Source organism: Chrysochloris asiatica, unplaced genomic scaffold (genome assembly GCF_000296735.1).
Source record: "Chrysochloris asiatica unplaced genomic scaffold, ChrAsi1.0 scaffold00140, whole genome shotgun sequence".
Classification (NCBI taxonomy): Eukaryota; Metazoa; Chordata; class Mammalia; order Afrosoricida; family Chrysochloridae; genus Chrysochloris; species Chrysochloris asiatica.
The window spans coordinates 7,873,019-7,888,872 of record NW_006408658.1 but is presented as its reverse complement, the minus strand read 5'-3'; the positions used below and the strand labels follow the sequence as shown (position 1 = coordinate 7,888,872).

Sequence of the window (15,854 nt, the reverse complement as noted above, 5' to 3'; positions counted from 1 at the left end):
TTCTAAATCAGTGTACTTGGAAATGACTGTGATCCTCAGTATGTCATTGATCATGGGCACATCAATGGAACAAGAGCACTGTCAATAGTATCGAAAATCTGCCCTAGGTGAAGTCTTTAGCTTATACATAAAAGTCTAGTATGTTCTGGGGCTTCAAAAGGTTTGTGGAAAAATTCCATAATCTTTTCATTCAATCTTTCTGTGAACTTTCTACGAAAGTCCCCTCATATGTAATTTTTATGTATTTGTTAATGAAACTATTTTAGTTTAAACTAATGGAGCAAAGCATGCTATTTATTATCATAAATAAATAATACATTAAGTATTCATATTTGGCATAATTTTTGGGTTGGGATAGAATTATATGATGGCATGATAGTCACTCTCACAGTGTGTCAGCATTCTCATTATTTCCATCCAGTTTACTCTGTTTCCATTGAGCTTCCCTTCCCTACACTTGCATCTTAGTTTTACTTTTGGTTAAATGTTGATTTAACAGTTGGTTAACTGTTTGGTTTCAAACAGTTGATTGTTTAAGGCAGCATAATATACAGATCCCACCCTCTGCCACTGAATTGATTCTGACTCATAGCAACCCTATAGGGTTTCTGAGGCTGTAAATTTTTACAGGACAAGAAAGCCTCATCTTTATCCTGTGGAGATTCTCGTACACCTAAACTGCCAACCTTATGGTTAGCAGTTCAGTGCCCAGCCTACAGAGCCACTAAGGCACCTTACTTTATGTATGGGTGATGATAATATTTTATGAGAGAATCTATTATTTGACTGAAAGGTGACCTTTAGAAATGGGTTAAGTTCCAAGTTCAAAGCATATATCTTATGGCAGTATTAAGGGGTTCTCCTAGTCTTTGTCAGCCCAGTAGATCTGACCTCTTTAAAGAAATTTGTAAGCATGTTTTATCAACTGTATAAATTCCATTTTCAATATATATAAACTACAAGGCCTTTATTTTGAGAATAATTAGGTAAAAAAGGGAACTGACGATTGGTAACAGAGATATTAAGCAAACAATATAAATTTTTAAGTCGACAGCTTGAAGAAAGGTAGATTATGTGAGAAAAACAAAACCACACCATAGAAACGGACTACAGAAGGATCTGTGAGATGGAAACAGATCTGCGTTTACTGGTGCAAATCTAGGAGCCTGAACTCCTGGTCTTGAAATTAGAAAGGTTCAGAACACTTGTACAAATAGACTGGCAAGAGGATGTCTTGCCATATGTAGAAAATTCAAGCAACTTGGTAAACATCTTGTGAAAACTCATGGGTCCCTGAAAGGTTTAATACAAAGTAATGATAAATGAATTATGAGGGGCTTCAAAAAGTTTGTGGGGAAATGGAATTACACTTCTTTACATTGAGGTGTAATCCATACTGAAAACTCTGACACACAGTTTTCCTGATTTTAAACCATGCAATATCCCCTTTTTTTCCCGATGATAGCTTCTTGGTCTGTGTACAGGTTCCACATGTGCACCTTTGAAGGATAGATGGGAGAAAGGAGACCCCAGATAGTTCATTATTTATATCTGTCTTGTTGTTTTGTATTTTAGATTGTCATCTTTGAGAAGTAACTGTCTTATTCTTCTGTCTATCACTGATACCTACTATAGAGTTGCACAAGAAATACCAGAGTGTTCAAAAAAGTTCATGGAAAAGTGGAGCGAAAAGATAATGGAATTTTCCTACCAACTTTTAGAAGCCCTTTTGTATATGAGGATTAACAAATGAAGCAGAAGCCACAAATTTAAAAGCCTAATATTGACAAATCCAGGAACAATCAGCCTGTTTGGAAAGTGACTATAGGAAAGGGAGACTTGAGAATACCCCATAGTCTTCCTTACCTAAATAGTATCTCTCAAATCTTGACATTGGTGAACTTTGCTTTTCTAGACTAAAATGAATAAAGATCTGTTTAATAAAAACAAAAGAAAACCATGAAAAATTAATATGACAAGGTAGAAAATAACAGAGAAATCTTAGGCCCAGTTTTTTAAGCAATTAGGAAGTGGCTGGGATGCATAAGTGTACATCCCCAAATGTTTTCTGTCTGGTTTGAAAGATGAGAGACTGCTTTTGCTATCCTCCTTAAATTTGTTCAGCAGAGTCTGGCTACTCAGTCTTCCAGTCCCAAGTGATTTGCAGCTTTACTTCACATTATGGCATAGCTGCCAGCGCTAAATTCTCCCATGGCAATCACTATGACATTGCAGTCAAGACAAACATTGCAGCTTCAAAAATCACTGATCATAGGAATACTAGTTGTTCCCAAGTATTTTGTGGTTCATTTATTTTCTCCCAAATATTTTGCGGTTCATTTCTCCAAATAATAGATTCTCTTATATTTCTCTATAGATTCTCTTATATTTCTCCATAGTTCTAATTGTCTGAGTTAATTTTTTTTTTTCTTTAAACCTGTCTGTTGGGTTATGGTTTCCCTAATAGAAAGGTACTGAGGGAGATAAGAACACTAGAGTGGGAGAAGATTAAATGGAGAAAAAATCATATAGAACAGAGAATATACAGATTATCTCACTATGTTCAAAATACCTTTAAGAATGTGGGGAGTGGCATGCAGACAGGAGCCCAAGAAAGAAAAAACTTCTAATGAGGGAATAAAGAAATTAGGATTGGTACAACAATTAAGTGCTCAGCTGCAGACCAAAAGGTTTGTGGTTCAAATCTATCTGGTAACTCCATGGGAGAAAGATCTAATGATTTGTTCTTATAAATATTTTTGTTGTTTTTGTGAAGTGCCTTGGAGTTGGTTCCGACTCATACCAACCCTTTATAGGGTTTCTGTAAAGTGGTGGTAAATTTGAACTGATCACCTTGTGGTTAGTAGTCAAGTGCTTATCCTCCAGCACCACACCAGACGGTCAACTCTATGGTGCAGTTCCACTCTGCCCTATAGGGTAGTCATGAGTCCGACTCTACAGCATGAACAAGAGTCTAGCCAATATCCGATTTTAGATGATATCCTTTTGTCACTACAGCCTGTCACACAGTACCCTGAAAGCCTGTTGATATTTGCCTTCATTGGTTGGTGGTCCCTGATCTCTAACTTTCCTTGGCAGGAACTACTAAAGTATGTGAAAGTATGTAATACTGGGAATAACATTTAGATTATTTTGGTTATTAGACTATATTGATTCTTGTTAGGAGATACCAATATATACTGAAGTTTTCTTGTCAAATTACATACTTGTCATTCACAATCCTTTATAATATTAATCCCAGTACTTCCTGTTTTACCATAATAGTAAGTTCACCTATAAAATAAAAATAATCATTGAACTTGTTTTCCATTTTTAAAATTTTCTTTTAGAATATTTTCTTACCAAAAAAGGATCATTTAAAATGTTTTGGTAATTATAATATTTAATTATTTTAATATGATATCACTTGGTAATTTTATTAAACATAGTTTTTATTTCTATTATAGATCTAAACTTAGTCTTTTTCAATCGAGAATCAGTTTACAGAAGGCAAGTGTAAAGGTGAGTTTTTTAAAATGGTATTTATTTTACAATTGGGAATTTCTTAGACTGTAAAATAGGGAATTGGTTCTTTGGCAGATGTAGTAGAATGATTTCTACTTTAAAGAAGAATTTCAACGTCATTAACTCGATGAGCTTTCATTTCTCAATCATGGGGTTTTTGCACAAGTGTCAGCCGTACTCTGTATACTCCTTGCTTCTCAAGACTGCTTGAGGGATAGGTTTCCTTCTGTACCTTACCTGCCCATAGTCTTTAAAGCTTAGTCTAAGAGACTTAGGTCACAGGCTAAGAAAACTGAAATCCATTTCATTCAGTCTTAGGCCCCTAAGCAGATGTTCTTGGCTCAGTGCAAGTGAGTTTTTATGGGATCTTCATGCTGTGGCATTCTAGGTAAATAAGCTTAGTGCCCTGGCTTTAGTTGTCAGATTTCCAACTATTGTGCAGCTCCTCTGGCACATTAGAAGTGTTGGTTTTTAAAAAAACTAGATTTAACCATGTCTTTGAAAGTAAGATACTGACTTAATTTGGGAACCTTTCCTTTCCCATATGGATAAAATAAGCAAAATACTTTAAAGCTCTCTATAAAACTTTGTTGTTGTAGTTGTTAAATGCCATTGAGTCGGTTCTGACTAAGCGACCCTGTATAGGGTTTCTGAGTAGCGGCTTGTGGGTTTGAACCACCGACCTTGCAGTTAGCAGTCCAGTGCCTGTGCTATAAAGCTTTATAACTATGTTAAGTGTAAATTTAAAAATTGAAAATACTTTTACCACATGTAACAGTATTTTTCACAGTTTAATGTGCAGCAGTGTAAAGTAATTTTTATAAGCATGCAAATGTTTTCCCACACAATTACATTTACTCTTGGTAGAAAGCCATTCATTGCTAGCTAAGAATATATCCTTAAATGTTTTGCAATGTAGCATAAATTTTTACTGATTTTTTTCTTTTCATTTACTATGTTTTAGTTAAAAGCCCGACGATCTGAGTGTAATTCCAAAGCTACCCATGCAAGGAATGATTATCTTCTTACATTAGCAGCAGCAAATGCACATCAGAATCGCTACTATCAAACCGATTTAGTTAACATTATGAAGGTAATGCAGCCTTAATATCTGTATTTGTTTTGTTTCATTAAAAAAAAAGTTTATAAGTTGGGTATTGGATATATAGGATTGAGTTCAGAATACCAGCCAGGTCATTATATGTTTCATTGGAATAGAATTGATATACTTTGAGTGACCCCTGTTTCAGGTAATTAACTTTTAGTATAAGAAAATGTTAGGAGCCAAATCACTGTAAAGGATTATGTTATTCCCTAGCAGCAGCAGGTATTTACTGTACAATGGTGACTGAGATTGATAAGAACTCTCAGATACTGTTTCTGAGCTCTCACTTCTGAGACTCAGGTCATTGTTAACAACAAAGTAGGGAAGTTAGGCAGAATCTTCAGATAGCTTCTGAATCAACAGAAACACTGATGTTTTTTTCATTATACTTTTATTTTTGTTTGGTTTTATCCCTTTATCTTAGTTTCTTAGTGCTGTTGTGATAGTGGTGACTTTAAAGTCATAAGTGGGTGACTTTAAAGAATAGACATTTATTTCTACAATTTGTAGTTGTTGTTGTTAGGTGCCATCAAGTTGGTACTGACTCATAGCGACCTTATGCACAGCAGAATGAAACACTGCCTGATCCTGGGCCAACCTCACAACTGTTGGCCACACTTGAGTCCATCAATGCTGCCACTTAGCCAATCCATGTCGTTGGGGGTCTTCCTCTTTTTCTCTGACCCTCCACATTACCAAACATGATATCCTTATCCAGCGACTGGTCCCTCCTAACAATATGTCCAAAGTTTGAGAGACGAAGTTTGGCCATCTTGGCCTCCAAGGAGCACCCTGGCTGCACTTCTTCCAAAACCAGTCTATTGATTCTTTTGGCAGGCCATGGTACTTTCAGTATTCTCCTCCAACACCATAACTCAAAAGCATCATTTCTTCTACACTGTCTTCCTTATTCACTGTCCAGCTTTCACATGTAAATGAGGTTATTGAAAATACCATGGCTTGGGTCAGGTGCACCTTAGTCCTCAAGCTGACATCTTTGCTCTTCAATACTTAAAAAAGGTTTTGTGGAGCAGATTTGCCTAATGCAATACGTCGTCTGATTTCTTGACTGCTGCTTCCATGATTGTTCCGTGACTGCTTCTTCTTGGATAGTTGATCCAAGAAGAATGAAGTCCTTGACAACTTCAGTCTTTTCTCCATTGATAACAATGTTATTTATTGGTCCAGTGGTAAGGATTTTTATTTTCTTTACATTGAGATGTAATCCATACTGAAGGCTGTACTCTTTGATCTTCATCAGTAAATGTTTTAAGTACTCTTCACTTTCAGCAAGCAAGGTTGTATCATCGGCATATCACAGAATGTTAATGAGTCCTTCTCCAATCCTGATGCCACATTTATCTTCATATAACCCAGCTTCTCAGATTATTTGCTCAGCATACAGGTCGAATAAGTATGGTGAAAGAATATAACCTTGTCGCACCCCTTTCTTAATTTTAAACCATTCAGTATTCCCATGTTCTGTTCGAACAACTGCCTCATGGTCCATGTACAGACTCCTCATGAGCACAATTTAAGTGTTCTGGAATACTCATACTTTGTTCCACAGCCTCTTCTGGCTTGAACCTCTGGAAGTTCTCTGTCAATGTATGCTTGCAGCCATTTCTGTATTACCTTTAGCAAAAATTAACTTGCATGGGATGTCAAAGATACTGTCCGATGATTTCCGAATTTCGTTGGGTCACCTCTCTTTGGAATGGGCACAAATATGGATCTCTTCCAATCAATCGGCTAGACTTGTCTTTCAAATTTCTTTGCAGAGATGAGTGCCTCTTGTGCCGCCTCACTTTCTTGAAAGATTTCGATTTTTATTCCACCAATTCCTGGTGCCTTGTTCTTTGCCAGTTCCTTCAATGTACCTTGGACTTCCTCCTTCAGTATCACTGGCTCTGGATCATATGCTACCTCTTGAAATGGTTGAACATTAACCATTTCATTTTGGTACAGTGACTCTGTGTATTCCTTCCATCTTCTTTTGATGCTTTCTGCATCATTCAATAATTTTCCCAGAGAATCCTTCAATATTGAAAGTTGAGGTTTGATTTTTCTCTTCAGTTCCCCCAGCTTGAGAAATGCTGAGCATGTTCTTCCTTTTTGGTTTTCTGATTCCAGATCTTTGCACATTTTGTTGTAATATTTTTCTTTCTCTTCTCGAGCTGATCTTTGAAATTTTCTGTTCACCTCTTGTACCGCCTCATTTCTTCAATTTGCTTTAACACCTCTATGCTGGAAAGCAAGTTTCAGTGTCTCTTCTGACATCCATTTTGACCTTTTCCTTCTTTTTTGTCTTCTTAATGACTTTTTGCTTTCTTGTCTGATGTTCTTGATGTCATCCCAGAACTCTCTGGTCTTCAGTCTGTAGTGTTTAATATATCAAATCTGTTCTTCAGATGACCTCTAAATTCAGATGGGATATATTCAAGGTCATATTTTGGCTCTTGTGAACTTGTTTTCATTTTCTTCAGCTTCAGTTTGAATTTGCATATGAGTAATTGATGGTCTGTCCCACAGTCTGCCTCTGGCCTTGTTTTGACTGATGATATGGAGCTTTTCCATCGTCTCTTTTCTCAGGTGTAGTCAGTTTGATTTCTATATATTCCATCTGGTGAGGTCCGTGTGTATAGTTGTCTCTTATGCTGTCTAAAGAAGGTATTTGAAATGAACAAATCATTGATATTGCAGAATTCTGTCATGTGTTCTCTACCATCATTTCTATCACCAAGGCCATATTTTCCAACTACTGATCCTTCCTCTTTGCTCCCAACCTTTGCAATCCAATTACCAGTAATGATCAAATACATCTTGATTGCATGTTTGATCGATTTCAGATTGAATAAATTGGTAGAATTCTTCCATTTCATCCTCCCTGGCTTTAGTGGTTGGTGCATAAATTTGAATAATAGTGGTATTAACTGGGCTTCCCTGAAGTCAGGAGAATGATTATTATCCTATCACAGACAGCGTTGTACCTCATGACTGATATGGATATGTTCTTTTTGACAATGACTGCAACACCATTCCTCTTCAAATTTGTCATTTCCGGTATAGTAAACCATATGGTCATCAGATTCAAAATGGCCAATACCAGTCCATTTCAGCTCACTAATACCTAAGGTAATCAATGTTTATGCATTCCATTTCATTTTTGACAACTTCCAGTTTTCCCAGATTCATACTTTATACATTCCATGTTCCGATTTTCAGTGGATGTTTATAGCTGTTTCTCTTCATTTTGAATTGTGCCCCATCAGCAAATGAAGGTCCTGTGGGCTTTTCTCCCATTGACTTTACTCCATTCCCGTTATCATGTTCAACTCTACTTTGAGGAGGCAGCTCTTCCCCAGTCTCATTTTGAGTGCCTTCCAACCTGAGGGGCTCATTTTCCGGCACTATATCTCACAGTGTTCCTCTGATATTCATAAGGTTTTCAGTGACTAAATATTCAGAAGTAGTTCATCACCACCTTCTTCCTAGTCTGTCTTCGTCTGGAAGCTCATCTGAAATCTGTCCACCAAGGGTCACCGACCCTGCTGGTATTTAAAATACCAGTAGCATAGCTTTCAGAATCATAGTAACTCACAAGCCACCACAGTATGACAAACTGACAGACGAGTGGTGGTTTCTACAGTTTAGGATGACCAAAGTCCAAATTCAGGATTTTGGCTCTAGGGGAAGGTTTTCTCTTTTCACTCTGGGGAAAAATTCTTGTCTCTTTCAGCTTGTCTTCCCAATCCTTGGTGATTTTTACATGGCGTCAGTCTTTCCCCATTTGTATTTCCTTGTGTCAATACCTAATCTGTGCTCTCAAAAGTGATTGGTATTAACGCACACTATACTGATAGGTTCTCATTACCATAGCAAAGATACCCCTAAATCCCAAATGGGATTGCATCCATTGGTATAGAGGGTAGAAATTACAACACAGACTTTTTTTTCATGTTTTATTGTGAATTATGTCATAGTTTACATGGGAGAACATTAGCTTTACATTTCATCCTTTCGTATATCATTTCATTGCCATGGTTACAGTCCCCTCCATGCATCATCAGCCAACCAAATGGTATAAACTACAAGCCTTTCCCCCAGTCGTCAGCACACAGCCTCTCTCCCTCTCTTGATCTAGATTCCCCAGCTGCTCCATCTCCCCAAGTCATCGTCTCTGCCTCCATTTCTGGAGTCACTACTTCTCTGGGTAGGGTCATGCATTCCACTCTTCTCCCTTGATGGTCCCAGGGACCTCCGCCTCCTGGACTACAAAGTCAACAACCACTTCCCTCCTTTTGCTACAAAATGTCTACTTTTACATTTCCAACACTCACAGTCAGTCCTGATAGTAATTATTCAGTATTTGTGCCACATGAGTGCCATCCCCATCTTGTTTCATCAGGCCCGCCCAGACAGATTGGATACTACTCAGTGGAGATTCTACCTTCCTCCATGCCCTCTGGATCTAGGCTCCTTCTTGAAAGCTTGTAAGCCAGTCACTTCTTGTCTTTGTAGCCCCCCATTTTGGGTAGCCAATGTCCAAGTTGCCCATCGTTGCCTTTGTATTGAGGGGGTGGAATGATTCTCGCTGTACAGATTTTTTTCCCTGTTTTGAGGTACTGCATCCATAGGTGTAGGTCAAGTTCATCAAATTGTATCAGATTACTCTTTTTTTTTCCCTCTTCTTTCTTCTATTTGAGTTCTGATCATCCAGCCATTATAGTCACGTCAAGTGGGTATTATCTGCAAGTGTGGGTGTTCTTGTGCATATGCCTTAACTTCTTACCAGCTGTATACTTCACTCTCCACTCTAGTCCTCTGTGGCTGTGTCACTGACTCTGGACCCAAGAGTCCCCAGGTCTTGCCACACTTCTGGCCAACCAGGTTTCCACACGGGTTCACAGGAGTCAATTAAACATTGTATGGCTTAGCTCTCAGCTTCACTGCTGTTTTTCCCTCACTTCCCCTTATCGGTGACAAATGTGGTCACCAATCAGAGTGCATGTGTGCTCATGTATTCCCCTTGAGTCTTAGTCTTGCAAGGGGGTTTGTCCTGAGGAGACCCGACCACTTGCCTTGATATCTCCTGGGCAAGCAACTTGCTTGTTCTTGTAGTAGTCAGTAGGACTGCTGTTATTGTTTTATATTTTTCCTGTCCATCTTTCTTTCAAGAAGTATCTTCTGTTCTTCTAGCCGCTCCAGGCAGGTCTACTTGTCCTCTTTAAGAACTTTTGCATCTATGTTCATGAGGTATGTTGTTGTTAAATGCTGTCGAGTCTATTCTGACTCATAGCAACCCTGTATAGGGCTTCTGAGGAGCAACTGGTAGGTTTGAACTGATGACTTTGTGATTTGCAGTTCAGTGCTTATCAGAGTTGTCTTTATTTTCCCTATAAAGTTGTCTCTTTTATTTAAAGAATAATATTTAAATCTGGATTAGGATTGTATTATGTCTGTAGAAAACTTTGGATAGTATTGACATTTTTACAACGTTAAATCTTCTGCCCATGGAAATACCTTATAATCCAGCAATTCCTCTACTTGGTATTTACCCACAAGAAGTACGAGCCATACATGAGTAGATGTATGCACACCAATGTTCATAGCAGCACTATTTACAATAGCAAAAAGATGGAGACTGCCTAAGTGCCCATCAGTGGAAGAATGGATAAACAAACTGGTACATACACACAATGGAATATTATGCTATCTTGAAGAATAACAAGGAAGCTGTAAGCCACCACATAACATGGATGAACCTTGAGGACATTATATTGAGTGAAATTAGTCATAAAATGAGAAATACTTCATAGTATCACTATTGTAAAAGACTAAGAAAAACAACCCATACTAAAGGGTGTGTGTGGATTCTTTGCTGGTTACCAGGATATACGGGGTGGGGTGAGGGGAGGGAGGGGAAAGTAGAGCACAGGGTAAGGAATAGACACAGTATAGTTTGGGTGCTGGGACGGGGAATGGAAGAACAAAGCTCGTAGGAGAACGATCAGGAAGTTTGCTTGGGCTAAGTGGGACAAAGGTAAAGAATGATGTATGCACAACCTTGGAACAACAGGGCTCTGGGATACAGGGATTGAGGCATGGTTGGATGGGCAAAAAGGGGGAAACAATGTTATGAAGCTTGGCTGTCTTTTGAATCTTGGTTTCCCTTGCATACAATTATAAAATAGACACTTGAAGGAGAGAGAAAGAAATAGCCAGAAATATCACCATCTTCTGCCTATAACTGATTGGAATACCTAAAATGGGGCTACAACGTGCCCCTTGAAGGATGCTTCCTGCGGAACCTCTGCATTACATAAGTGGAATCCTGAACCCCATCCAGAATCTTCTGAGGTGGGAAATTTCCACTTGAAAAGACCCTTTAAAGGCACAAATGTTTACATGGGCTTTGATGGTGGTCATGGGGCAGCACCTGCAGACCTAAGTCAGGATGGGGAGTTTCTGTCCTTCCAGGTTTCACAACAGTTTCTGAGCACTTTGCTGTGAATGGCACAGCTCACATAACAACGTTGTTTCACATACAGCTTGGGAAGCCCGTCTGGGTGGAAGACACTCACTTCGGAAATACCTTGACACCTGCGGCCTCTACTATGTTTCAAATCACCAACTTATTAATGGCCTTGTCTTTGGGCATGTAGCAGGCACTGTTCGTGGAAAAATGTAATGAAAAGATAACTATATATATAGTGCTATATATATATATATAGAGAGAGAGAGAGAGAGAGAGAGACAGACAGAGAGAGGAATGTTGCTATGAGTCAGAATCAACTTAATGACTCTGGGTTTGGTTTTGGTTTTGTTAACTCAATGGCAACTGGTTTTTATGGAACAAAATAGAAAAAAATAGCAATAATATAAAGATGCCTCTATTCTGGGTAACACTCTGTAATGTACATAGGTTGGATACCCAAATTAAAGGAAAGTGGATGGAGAAGAAAACCTTTTACCCTGCTGGCAGATTCCCCCTGGTGCTGGCAAACAGGCTCAGCTGTAGAGTGTATCTGATCCCCTCCTGTCTTCTTAAGAAAACCAAGCATTTGATTGTTCTGTCTTTCATATTTTCAATCCAACTTCCCAAATGTGTTGTTCTTAATGACCATCAAGCATAGTACCTTTATAAATTGTTTTCTTTAGGAATCAGAGACGTTGAGACCAGGAATACAGCAGGAACGAGCCTTCCGTTCTGCAGTGTAGATAAACTCTGGTCAGAAGCCATGTTTTTTCTCTGGTAATAGAGGAAGGAGGATGTTTTCTGAGTGGTGGGGGTAATGTGGGGAGTCAGACTGAACTAAAGAGTATCCTGTTTTCTTCTTTCCTTTTGTTCACTGTCTGAAGTTCCCCTTTCCTAGCTTCTGTCTCATCATGACTGGTTAAGGAAACAATGAATTGTTTGGAAAATTGCACATACATTTTCCCATAAAATGGTGGACCTAGCGTTTAGGTGGCTTAGTATAGTACTAGGTGTTACGAAGTGTTTCAGGTTTACAAGTAGTAACTGGAGACTTGGCCCCCCCTCCCCCATTATAACATGATTTCTCTGGTGGTTCTAACTCATAGGCTCCTTTATAGGGTTTCTGAGGCTGTAAATCTTTATGGGAGCAGAAAGCCTCATTTTTCTACCATGGAACAACTGGTAGTTTTGAAGTGGTGACCTTGAGGTTAGAAGCTCAACTTGTAACCACTATGCTACCAGAGCTCCTTTATGATTTGTCTAGGGAAGTATATTTACAAGAAAGCGTCTTTTGTTTTTGTTTTCATTACCTTTTCCAACAAACTTTTTGAAGCCCCCTCATATATACAGGTATTTGTTGCTTAAGGTCCACGTTGGACACTGAGCACCTGTGTCAGCAGGGCTGGGGTCTCTTGGTCACACTGCTGTTTTGTAGCACGAGTCCTAGCAGCTCCCACTGCAGCAGCCTCAGACAAGCATTCTTCTGAGTCCTACGCCTACTATCAGAGCCTTCTTTGAGATGCCAGCTTCAGAGCAGGCCAGCTCAATAGTGAAAACTTGTCCAGGGAGGGGATGGTGTGGCCAAGGGTGCCCAAAGACAGTAGAGCCAGGGCTAGGGAGCCTGAGGGTGCCTGAGCTACACACCTTTCCATCAGTGTCCTTTGTGACTACACCTAACAAAATGTGGGGAGTTAGACCCAAGGTGTCACAGGAGTTGAGGAGAAGCAGGGCTGGAAGTTTGATCTTGGTCCTCCATCACCACAGACTTCCAGACCATGTATAGCAGCCAGGAAGAAGAAGTAGAGCTCTGACCTCAAAACAACGGTCTGACATCCTGCCACTCAAACACCTGCATGTCCTGACCACAGATGTATATGCAGTGGGACATTGTCAGAATATACATTAAGCTACATATACTTGTACTCAGTTTAAAACAGTTTATTAAAGATAATTTTTAGCACAGCTTGTACTTAAAGTTGTAGTTTTCTATACACTCAGATCAAAGTTGAAGTTGTTGTTAAGTGCCGTTGAGTCAGTTCCAACTCATAGTGACTGTGTATAGGGTTTCTGAGACTTTAAATCTTTGAGGGAGCATAAAACCTCATCTCTGTCCTGCAGAGCCACTGGTGGGATCAAACCACTGATCTGTGGTTCACAATCCAGTGATTATCCTACAAAGCTACCATGCTTCTCAGCTTAAGCAACCACAAAAAGTAAATTCCTTATGTTTTTTTAAATGAAATCCAAAGCCTAAAAAGATCTCTTACTAAGTCCAGTGGCCAAGGGCAAAATATTTTATGGTTACATTTGTAAGAGTGGGCAAATACATTGAGACAGAAAGTAAATTAATGGTTTTAACCAGGGTTTAGACAGGGAAAGAGGAGAGGAAAAAAATTTTTAATGGGTTCAGAGTTCTCTTTGGGGTGATGAAAAAGTTTCAGAAATAGGTGAGGGTGATGGTTGTGTACAACATTGTGAATATAATCGTTGCCATTGAAATGTATACTTAAAAATGGTTCAAATGGGGCCCTGGGGGACAGAAACTATGGCCTTCAATAAACTAGAGAAAGTACTTTATTATATGGGGGATCTGCTCTCCACCAAAAACAAAGAGGAAGTTAATGAGCCTGGTCACCTCTCAGATTACTAGTGTCCTTAAACTTAATTTGAAGTCTTTGTGCATGGATTTTCTTAATATTCGGTAGGTTATGCGTCATATTGTTCAGTTCTTGAAACATTGTAGGCTATTGATCAAAATGGAATCAAGAGTTCCTCCTATTATTTAATAGTGAGAACAATGTATCATAAACTTCCATGTTTTATATATATATATTAACTGATTTTATTCTCATGCTTAATTCTGTAATCTAGAGTATAAGAGAACTGTCACTGATTATGGCATTACCTACTTAAGTTTTTGTCAGTTGCATTGACGGTGGTCTATAGATTCCTTTCTTGGAAATATCTTTTTTTCATTATTAAGATGAAATATCCTACTTCAAATCTTTAAAAAATCACATGGGTAACTTCGAAATGGAATGTGCCGTATTGATTTAATCATGTACATTTAATAATCATGTACAGTGATGATTAAATAGCTAATGGGGTAGCTAATGGGAAGAGGCAAAGATGAATAGACACAGTCCTCCTTATCAAAGAATTCATTCTGGTAGAAGATAAAGATTTATAGAAATGATTATAAATTATAATAGTGAATCCTTTTTTTACTAGAGGACTTTGGACTATTGGTGATTGTTGTTAAGTGCCATCAAGTTGGTTCTGACTCATAGTGACCCTGTATAGGGTTTCCAAGGAGTGGCTGGTGACTTTGAACTGCCAACTTTGTGGTTCAAACTGACCTTGCAACCCAACGCATTAGTCCACAGAGCCATACCAGGACTCCTTGGAGTATAGGTGGTAAGGTAGTAATAATAGCAGCTATGTTTTTGTTTTACTTAATATTGACCTGGCATTATTTTCTTGTTGTCTTTCTTATCCTTGTTTGAGTTCATGGTTAATTGGTTAAATAATACTTTAATCTGTATCCTAGTATTTGCCCTCTTGTAGTTGCCATAAAATTCTAACTCTGAATGAACACAGGTAAGTTTTCACAGTACTTGCATCTAAGTAGCCAAGAACTGCTAAAGGAAATCTTCCAACAGAGCAGATTCACAATCATCAATTAATGGTAGAGCCAGTCTGAAATGAGATTTCCACATTTCTCAGTATTTCTACTGTTTGTCCCTGGTTAACTGTCCCACTATTCTTTAGTTATTGTAACCTTTTCCCTTCTTCTCAAACCTCAAGCTTACTCCTTCTTTCACACTTAGCAAATACTCTTCTCACAGTGTACAGAGCTCTGGTAGCGTAGTGGTTATGAATCAGGCTGCTAACCTCAAGGTTGGCAGTTCGAAACTACCAGCCGTTCCATGGGAGAAAGATAAGGCTTTCTGCTCCCATAATGATTTACAGCCTCGGAAGCCCTGTACAGGATCGCTATGAGTCAGAACTGACTCCACTGTAGATAACAACAACAGAGAAAATGTAAACATCAAGAGAACTCTTTTGTTGTGACATTATCTACCATCATCTGCTTCATGATTCCTACAAGAAGTCTCAGTAACAGCTGTTCTCCTATCTAAAGATCATCTTTTCACTTTGACTTTGGATCATATCTCATCCCCTCTTGCCTTCTTAGGGACCAAAACAATTCATTATTCTGTTTTCCCCTTCTATTTCCTGGAAACTCTGTCCTTAGGTTAGAAAGATGATTTAACAATTGGGGAAATCTTGGCAATGACATCCCTTATTATGTCTTTTGAGGTATACTCTGGGTTCTGGGTTAAACACCAAATATGTTAGATTTGTTGCCTGTTTTCCTATGAGCTTCCTTCTGTATGATGAAAACTGGTTTTTAGTCATTATGCTCCTTTTGGGTAGACTTCTTTAACTTTACACTTCAACTCTTCTATTGGGTTTTAAATTTTTCAACATGGTTTTAATGCCCAATTGTCCTTTTTTGTTCCCTGAATATTATGGGGGAAGTTATAACAAACCTTCGATTCAACCCTGCCAGGTTTCTCTGACAGCATAGTCAGTTATAATCACTTTTTATATGGTACTAGCCCCTTGGATTTTTCTCCTTCCCTGTTAAATGGGAATAAGCCTATGTTTTGGCTTCTTTGAAGAGCATACTAAATGATACAAAGTGTTTTGTAAATTCTAAACTTGATTTACACATTATAT

The 15,854-nt window shown here is 38.5% G+C and overlaps 1 protein-coding gene across 1 annotated transcript in view; it reads left to right on the top strand.

Moving 5' to 3' along the window:
- The window catches only part of FCHSD2 (FCH and double SH3 domains 2), a 248,749-nt gene that overhangs the window by 113,848 nt on the left and 119,047 nt on the right, over positions 1 to 15,854 (top strand). Inside the window, exons 7-8 of the mRNA XM_006870271.1 lie at positions 3,468 to 3,522; positions 4,490 to 4,618. Coding sequence (XP_006870333.1) covers positions 3,468 to 3,522; positions 4,490 to 4,618 — 184 coding nt within the window. The remainder of the gene's footprint in view (positions 1 to 3,467; positions 3,523 to 4,489; positions 4,619 to 15,854) is intronic.